The 9974-nt window shown below is 44.4% G+C and overlaps 1 protein-coding gene across 1 annotated transcript in view; it reads left to right on the top strand.

Annotated features, from left to right (window-relative positions):
* tasp1 (taspase, threonine aspartase, 1) overlaps positions 1 to 7089 on the top strand; it is a 30477-nt gene extending 23388 nt beyond the window's left edge. Inside the window, exons 13-14 of the mRNA XM_080535091.1 lie at positions 126 to 199; positions 6133 to 7089. Coding sequence (XP_080391217.1) covers positions 126 to 199; positions 6133 to 6225 — 167 coding nt within the window. The 3' untranslated portion in view covers positions 6226 to 7089. The remainder of the gene's footprint in view (positions 1 to 125; positions 200 to 6132) is intronic.
* Positions 7090 to 9974: the final 2885 nt, after the last annotated feature.

Here is a 9974-nt window from a genome sequence, read left to right as displayed (position 1 = left end):
TGAGTAGCCGGGTAGCGTCTTAGAAACTGGACCAAACCTCAGAATGACCAGCATCAACCTTCCTTCCTCGCTGGAAGAGTCCCTCTCTCATCTTGTTTACGTTTCTCTCACTTTCTCCTCCACAGTGGAGTTCCTGTGGAGCCACACCACAGAGAGTATGTGTGTTGGGTACATGTCTGCCCAGGACGGGAAAGCCAAGGTGAGGTTCAAAGGTTATCACTCAAGGAGACTCTCCACTTCCTACTTTAGCCCATGCTCACCATTCACAAGGAAGTGGGAGGTCATTTGGGGGGCCGTTATGGTGTGCACTGTGGGAGAGGGGTTAGACATTGCTCCCATTTTCAACTATTCATATTCATCTTGAAATTTACTTATTTTGACATGTTAATTAATGCATTGTACGATTTACATTTGATTTACATTTCTTTGAAGAGTGCCAATGGCATGTTGTGGCAATGGAAAGATGTTGTTTTTCATAATTTATGAGGGCTAGTTTATTTATTTTTTTATTTTTGTTATGTTTTAGTTTTCATGACTTGTGGTTTGAGTCATAGACTAGCTGCGGGCCTGTTGGATGTTGTTTTACATGAAATGTTTCCAGAATTTATGTGAAAGAAGAAACACATTTTGTTTTTCTGGAAAAAAATCTGTTGGGTTTTCATAGCGGAGCATCTTTTTGAAGCGTACAGTGCTGCGCAACAGAGTGGAAGGTGATTGATCCTGGGTTAGCCTGCTTCTGGCTTGTTAGCCTGGGTTAGCCTTGGTTAGCCTGGGTTAGCCTCCTGCTGGCTGTTGTGAATAATTCCTCTCGAGCTCAACTGGCTTGTGTTAAAAAAAAAGAACTCATCCAGCAATTAAAAATAAAAGGAAAGGCAGAGGTGACAGCAGGTCCCCATTAAAACTGAGACATGAAACTAAATGTGTGATTCTCACTTTGTTTACCTCTGAAATCCACACTTTGCCCTTTAGGAAATGAACAACAGAGATCATGTTGGTAGAGATTATATGATCCTCCTAACTTGGATCTGCCCCCTTCACCCCCCCCCCCCCCCCACACACACACACACACACACACACACACAGACACACACACTTGCTCCATACGACGAGTGAGTTGAATTTGATATCTTTCCAGTGGATTTATGGTTCAATACAGCAGATCAAAACCTGCTGTGTTGTTTGGCATCATGTATTATGTGCTATGGTGTGCAGGATGGTGCGGCTGCTGCTAATCATTAGCACAGAATCCTATGTGGAAAAAGAGCTGTGTCTGAAACACATGGTGGATGGTGTCTGGAGCGTTAGTATGTACGGTATATCTCTCAGCCCTGGGGAGGGTGGTGCTGGCTGTTCCCTGACTATCACCATGATGTAGCTCTCTGTCCCTCTCCCTCTCTATCCCATACACTCTGGTCTCACCTGTTTCTTGAGCAGCAATGTATGTACGGGGTTTACTCCCAAGTCATGCACCATTGGGGGGATATCAGTATATCAGTGTTGCTTGCATGCAAGCTCTTTTTCACGCCTATGCCAACTTAACTAAGTGAACAGAACTGAATACACTGCTGTTCTGGTGACATTTTCTTGAAGGCAAAAATAATCTGTTTACCCTCAGCCACCCAAATAATTGATCCTAAGTGACTCCTAGACAAACGGTTCTAAGTTGCATACGAGCGTTTACTGTCGGTCCAAGCCACCGTGGCCTTGTGTGAAAGCTGCCCATGCGCCACCCAAGACCACCCATGCATTTCAGTGAAAGGCTGTGCTATGTGAGTTCCAGGCCTCAGTGCGGCATGATCATTGTGTGGACTGAAGATGTTTGATTTGATTTATTAATTTAAAATAGGGACAATGCACATTGATTAACAGACATGCTGTGAATGAGCCAGAATTAGCCTAGCAGGCTAGTTTCCGTCTGCTGTCCCTGGCAGGCTATGTAGGGGCTGAGATAGGGGACGACACCGTAGGGTTGGGCGGTATCCATTATTTCACACCTTTATAAGGTCCTCAGATCTTACTGGGGTTTTACCACAAAGAAATAATAAAATAACACTGTGGGCAGCTGGCGGCAGCTGCCTTTGCTCCATATGTTTAATCTACATTAAAAAACGTAATTATTTATGTGGTGGACTTGACATCCCGATCACAGCTTCACAAATAAAGTATGGATAAACAGTCGGATAGCATAAATATGATATCTTAATAAGAAGCGTCACATGCGACATTCGTAATAATATAACTTGTCCTGTGTCATATTTCAATTTCAATTTCAGTTTATTTAAGATGGGACAATGCATATCCATTGACAACAAGTGTAAATACGCCAGATTTAGCCAGGAGGGTCATTTTCATCTGTGGTCCCTGGCCAAGATGTTAAAAAAAGATACACAAGATAAAATAAACAATTTAACAATATAGCCTATAGTATAGGCGGTCACTTTGTCTATAAACTACTGGTTTAGTTACCGCTGTGAGACTATGCTATGGGAGTCCTAACTCCACTTGCTTCTTTTTTAGCTCTCTTTTGGGGCCAGCTGTGAGGGAAGGCGCTGGTACTGACACGGCAGACTCCAAGGCCATGCTCTGTCTGTTGCCTCTGGTGCTGCACTGTGTTTGTCACTGCCAATTTGAGGTTGTGGCCAAAACAGTTGATCCAAGGCCAATTCAGGGCCCTGATGGGCTGCGATGTTTAGCAGCATTGTCAGTCGTTTTGGCCAAGTGTTTATTCTCATCTGATTTCCAATCCATAAGTGTTGTTTTCTGGGGGAAAAAAAGCTAATCTGTAAGCATTTTGACTATTGTTTCCAGTCGGGTGTGACAAAGTGGACGGTTAATGACTGTATGGCGTCATGTTAACTAACGACCACATTATCCATCGTCAGAACCCCGACAGCACCAGTTGATACTGACATATATCACATCCGTGCAGCTGTGTTTCAGTTTGAGGTGCGAGTGTAGATTAGTTCCCATTTGAATAGAACAATTATCATTTAGCAGACGCTTTTAATCCAAAGCGATTTACAATTACGAATTCCAGGGACATTCCCCCTGGAGTAACTGAGGGCTAAGTGTTTCAGGCGGGATTTCAACTCACTATCCACTAGTCCACCACTACCCCCATTTGTCTTCTCTCTAGCCATCAACCCGAAATGCTATCATATAGCAGCAGTAGCATTTCTTTAGGTACCAAGTCAGTAGCGCTAGGCATTTCTCCTTCTCCAAGGGTTAGGGTGCAACACCCCAAAACTTACACTCCTGAAGTTATTGCAATCCCACCACACTGACACTGTTACACATTGTGAATGTGACAAACAGCGTTTAGTTTAGCAGTGTGACAGATAACGGAGCAGAACTGTTATGACGGTATTGAAAAGCTCACCGTAGGCCATTTTCCAAATCCTGCAGGATACCGTATTACTGTTAAACCATATTACCGTTATACCGCGGCCCCAACCCTACTACCCAGCGACTCTAACCATTCCACAGACATTCCTCCCATTCCTCCTGGCATCCTACTGGGCGTTGCAGACCGGCGAGGGTCCCTCATTCCCCTGCTCAGGATCAAAACACTCGAGGCCTGATACAGAGAGGGCCCGGGGTATTTAGGACAGAGGTCAGGCTACATCTGTAGTCAAGTGCATCCCTACAGGATTGATAGTGTAACTAACGTGGTTATAGTATGCACTCTTCTTGTAGGGCCCGTTTAGTATATTACCATGTGGAAGTCACCACACTAACCGTTGTTTTGACTACTGTACATTTGAGATTTTCCCAGTTCGTGACAATATCGGTGATAAGTGCCATCGACTCTGACACCGACCCCAGGCTACAGTTCTGTGTGTCTTTGCTCTTCCTGGTTTGGCGCCGAGTGTAATCTGAAAACAGAGTCAGGGGCTCCTTGTAGCCTCTTTACTCTACTTCAGTCTGACACAATTAAGTAAACACTATTTAAGTGTTTCTGCAGTTGCTGCAATTCAGCCATGTGTGTTAAACAAGGGCACGTATCCTAATCCTTTTTGGCTTCAGTCTGTGTGTAGAATCAATAAAAACACACTTGAGTGGGGGGGGGGGGTTCTGGGAGACGTCTGGTTTCATTTTAACACTCACCTGTGTTTGTATTGGCAAAGACACCAAGCTGAGTTTTAGAGAGAGAGGTGCTGGTGAAAACCGTCAGAGCAGCAGCTGGTGAAATATTTGAATGTCACTGAACAAGATAGAGAAGTGTATAATACATGGAACCATATTATTATCCTTCTACGTGTGGTTCCCTCAGTCCTGGCCAGTTTGACCGCAATGAAACATGTTGGACTTGGAATTGTACAACGATAAGTCAGAGGAGTTGGCCTCTGGTCTGCTGTCTGCTTCGTCGGTTATTGGACACATGTGTTTTATTTAGGCACATTTTGTTTTTATATGTCATTTCTTATGGAGAATAAATGGTGTCTGATTGTTTAGAGTGGACTAGAATGTGAAAACCACAACATAAAATGCAATAACAATGTCATTGAGCTAAATTTATACACTGGCCTCCTCTGTGGTGTTAATGTGTGGGTTTTCAGGTCCTACAACACTATATCAAAAAAGCATGTTGTTTTTCACCGGCCAAAAACATTTTTTAAAAGTTCATTTTTTCACATTTTATTTTGACTTAACAAGAGTGCTATTGTGTTGTATCACTTCAATGAATCACTGGAAAACAGTCCCTTTCTTTTCTTCATTGGTTTGTCAGCAGTCGGTCGGATTTAAAGTGGCGAAGGATATCTTCCAGGCCTGTGTTTCCCTTATGGAGGAGGTTACCACATCAATCCTATTAAAGTGTTGCTGGTGAGCTTTTCCGTAAGTAGATTTATGTGTGGTTGGCTTCTATCTGCAAACGCAGCACACACACATTGTTGTTACTGTAGGTCTATTGTAGCGTTGTTGTTTGATAAGCAACGGTCCCAGTGGAGCTGGTGATGCTATGTGTTGATATGGACCAGGCCAGATGGCACTGGAGCGGGCAGGACACCTGTTCTCAGGTCAGTTATGAGCAGAATAACACTCCTTCGCCCCCAGCGGTAGACTAACAGTGAACTGGGGACAGCCCCTGGGACACATGTGGGCCCTAAGCAGTGTGGTTGGATAATTACTCTCATGTTTGGTTTACAAAGCCCTAGAGTCTTCCTGTTCGCTAACTCAATTTCTCTGTGGTGTGTGTGTGTGGGGGTTTAACAAGAATTAAGATCTCAATAGTGTGGCATGTGTTACAGTTGTGCATCTGCGGGTTATGTCGAGGACACGTCAGTCTTGTGAACCCCTAAGGTTCCGGACAAGGTTTGTATTTCGCCGGTTACCTTACTATCGATATCTTATTGTGACTGTCTGCTTACACTGTAATTATTATACTGGAAATGTCTCGTCGGAAACACGTTAAACGGGGTGAACAGTAGGGCCTGATGTGTGTCTGTCTATCCTTGGGGCTGGTAGGGATTCAAATCTATTTAGGCAAAGTCGTTCCCTCTGTCTTGAGCACTTCAAAAGGATGTTTAAAATGACTCCCTCGCTCAACGTATTATTCAGTCATAGGTCGTCTCTTCTGACCGTTTAAACCTCGCCCCTCTTTAACCTGGGCTTAAGAAGATGAAGGGGAGATGATGAACACAGAAAGACGAGAGTAGACATTGCCAGGCTCTGTGTGTTTGCCCTGTGAGTGTTGCCATGTGTGTACCAGGCCTGCTCTTCTCGGGCCATCGTACCACAGTACCGACAGCCGCTACCCTCCGGGTGCCAAACGGAGGGGTTTTACCTCAAAAGCAGAGATGACACTTCCTAATGCCGGAGTGATTTCAGGGCTGTTCTGTATCCTGGTCAGGGGGCTCTCTGTGTATTCCCCCAGGGGGGGTTTATCTTAACCTCTGTGCAGGGGAAGGGTGGAGCGTTCGTTTTGTTGGCACAGGGAGAGACGGTTGCCTTTGATCCTTCAGAGAAAGACTCACTCCCAGCCTCACAGCTGTGTTTGCCCCCTCCTCCCCTTCTTTCTTCTGACACTAAACACTGGCACTCTGTCCCATCTCCCCACCACCGCCGACCCCTGGATCGTATTGTTTCTATCCCCTCTTATCACACTTGACTCTCTCGTTCTCTCCCTTACAGACTCACATATCCAGACTGCCGCCCGGAGCCGTCGCTGGTCAGTCCCTGGCGATCGAGGGCGGAGTGTGTCGACTGGTGACCACGGCGGACTGAGCTGCGCCCACAACCTCCCAACGGCTCTCTTCAGCAATATTCAAATGCAACCTCTGCCCCCCCCACCACCACACCCCACACCCCCAGCAGTTAATAAGCTTTAGCTGTTTTAACGGGTGTCTGAGAGGGAGGGGCGGTTAGCTTCTGCTTAGTGCACTATAGACCTTAGCCACTGTCAGCCTCCTCCAGCATGTACTGTATGCCAACCTTCCCACACTGCCCCGCGCCACACCTGGCCGCCAGTCTCATCTTGGCCAGACTAGATGTACCATCGCTTTTTTTAGTTTTTTTTCTTCAAACTAAGGCACCGTCCTTCCTAATGTACTTTGTATATAAGCTATCACCTACGGTAACAGGGTGGATATTCATTTCTATTGTTCTTTTTTTCTTGGTTATTTCAAATGGTCAAGTGCATCGAATGCAAATCTTTTCATTGTTTTTTTGTTTTCGAGGGTTTCAGGAATGCACACAGGAAGCCTCCTACACACCAGACTGGTGTTCCAATTAAAATTAAAAAAATAACGACGTTATGTGTGGGAGTTTTTATGACCGTTGAGAAGAAACACGATCAAATGATAAAAAGCAATTTCACAATGTGTAACATACATACATACATAGTTCACCGTTCATTGATCTATAGTCTTTCCATATGCATCACTGATTGGTTCAAGTGAATCTGATCAGGTCTGATTGTACTATGTAGCCCGTAGCCTTAGGATGTCACCGTGTCACCGAACTGTTTGACAGTTGCAAAAAAACGAGCAGCAAAAGCTGTAGAAAAGACGACGGCATGTACAAAAAAAAAAAAACCTAAGCCAACCTCTTAACTATACGTAGGATGTTCTTGTTGGCCTGTTGACGCAGGCACGTATGCACTTTTCAGTGTGATCCTGAAATTATAGTGCTCAGGTAGTGTTACATGACCCCATCACTAAACAAGACTGTTAGTCACACCATTTAAAAAAACGTATATATATATATTTGTAGTCACATTTGCAGATCAGTATTTTGTAGTCAAGAGAGAAATAAAATTGATACGAATTGATTTATGCATTTGTAATGCCTATGAAATGAGGCTGTTCGGTTAAGTGCTGTATTTGTAAGAACGGAACTAAGGGTCTACTAACGGATGCTTTTCTCGGGAGGAATACAGATTGAAAAGCCTTGGATGTTTCTTTTCTATTTACGTTCGTTTGACAATTCCGCTTCATTAGTTGTAAAAATAATAAATAAATGTATTAGTCAATGTTAACTATATATGAAGCTTTATGTAATATTACTTGAAAATTGTATTTAATATGAAATGTCATAAGCTATTCTCTTGTAGCTGATTCTAATGATAGTATGTGTACTCAGCTCTCTGCAATGCTCTGTATAAAAATAAACATCCTGTTGCTGATTTTCTTTTTTTACTCGTCATTATTCTTGGTCAGTCTCGTGTTGGTCTATAGCATGAAGTGTAATTTTCCACCTACACTCGCTCAGTCTGTCTTTCATTTTGAAAGGAAAACAATATGCTATTTGTAGAGCAGCTTTTGTTTTTTAGGCCTAACAGACAGCTTATAGGTCTGTCCCTGTCCTCTTCTTTCAGCTGTACATATCATATAATCTTAACTGTGGGGTGCCAAAGATTTATAGTCTCGAAATAAATTATATACTGGACAATAACCCTTAAGCAAAAAATAGAATTCTGCAGAAGGGCTTGTGTAAGTGAAAAGACAAATGATTTAGTCTGATGTCAAATTACAGATAATTGTTGAGTCTACAAGTGGGTTTCGCTTGTATGTTGTTATTCCTTTTTTCCGAAAAGCTCTAAAAATGCTCTGCCCAGTCCTATGTGCACTTGTGTTTTTCTTTTTTTTTACTGAGACAGACAGCTTTCCTGCATCTGCTGTGCTGCAACTGTGTTTGTCATTTCAGCTTCAGTGTGACATTCCTACGATTCATTTTACAGATCTAGATGAACCATTCGGCCGGCATGTCTTAGTATCCTGTATGTGTGTGTGTTGTTGATGACATTATAAGATGTTTCCACATTGCTACAGTACTCCTAGGCAAAGTTTCATGACCAGGCAAATCCAGGGTAGCACCTCCTCTCCTGGATATCTGAATCACTGACAAACCACAAATGTCTCACTTGGTTTGAATCCAGGGTAATTGTGTATCATCTTGTTGCTTTTTCCCTAAGCCCAAGACGACCACCGTGTTTGCTCAAGGACAAGATTTGTTCCAGGTTAACAAAATGGTCCACATCGAGAGACAGAGAGAGAGTAGGGGCAGTTATTTTTAACAATTGTCTCAGTCTCCTCTAGGACCAGTTTGTCCAGCTGCCGGCTCTGGAACGGGGCCACTGTAGTGTCTCGGGGGAATGTGCAATAGAGATGTTTAAGAGGATTAATATATTCTCTGTTCTGGGGGGGGGGGGGAAGAGATGCTTCCCTGTCACTGCACTGTGCTTGGCCCTCGGGACGGAGCCATGCACAGATGATATCCCTAGCCAGCTTTCCTTTCAGGTGGAAAATGTCACAATCTCTTAACATCACTAACGTGCAGAATCCAGCTGACGGGTCAGGAGGGTGACGGGGGGGGGAGGGGGGGGGTCGGTCGGTGTGTATACATTTGATTTTTACTTCAAAGCTCGGACCGTGGTCTGATCTCTTACTCGCTGGTCCCACATAGACATGTGTTTCTATGTACCCACACTGACACGGAGGCACCGTTTGGTTGATTGTGTGTGCTGTGTGCTGTTGCGGAGAGAGAGCATTTATCTGAGGTGCTGTTGGGGGGAGACCCCGGGACACATTCAGCACAGTAGCTTGTCTTCCAATATCATCCCTCTCTCTCTCCTGGGTCCCCTTGGCTTTGAAAAAGGATACTGGGTCTTTAAAAGGGGACGGGGTCTCGAGCCAACTCAAGGTGTATCCAATGCCTCTTGCTCAGCAAGACTCCTAAATTCAAAACAGACGGCGGAGCAAATAAAGATCAAAGACGGCGGCAGCCTTGCCTGCCTGCCCTGCTGTCCTCACATGCCTATCGCTGCTGTCAGAGTGAATCACAACCATGCACACACACACACACACACACACACACACACACACACACACACACATACACACATGCACGCACGCAACACACACACATACATGCATACACACGCACATACACATACACAGACACACAAATACACACGCACACACGCACACATACACACACTCACACTCACACACTCACACACACACACACGCACACACACACACACACACACACTCACACGCACACACGCACACACGCACACACACACACACACACACACACAAGGGCAGGCTAGGCTTGGCTAGAAATAACCCTATTGGCTCCTGACACATGAGCTCAAGCTGCACTCTGGCCCCTCTCCTCTCGTCAGGATGTTCTCTGGCACCAGTAAAACACTGGGCCCGGAGGAGGACGCCCCCCAAACACCAACAGGCTGCTGTGTTTGTCATCTGAACATGAACTCTGCCCCGTGTGTTTCCTGCTGGATTCATTACTGACTTATCCTCACACCCTGTGTTCTCTTCTTATGTAATTACAGTAGTTGAATGATATTGGGTTGCCTGTTTTGCAGAAATGTATGTATTAAACCATATCTGATCAGATCATATATATATGTATATAAGGACGTTGGTACCCTTCGACGAAAAAAAAAGAACCCGCAATTTTCTCTAAAAATAACTTTCAGAGTTCTTCTCTGAACTAACAAAAGTAATTGG

The sequence above is a fragment of the Nansenia antarctica genome, assembly GCF_963989245.1.
Source record: "Nansenia antarctica genome assembly, chromosome: 1".
Taxonomy (NCBI): Eukaryota; Metazoa; Chordata; class Actinopteri; order Argentiniformes; family Microstomatidae; genus Nansenia; species Nansenia antarctica.
Note: the sequence above shows the minus strand (reverse complement) of the source record. Positions and strands in the feature narration are given on the sequence as shown.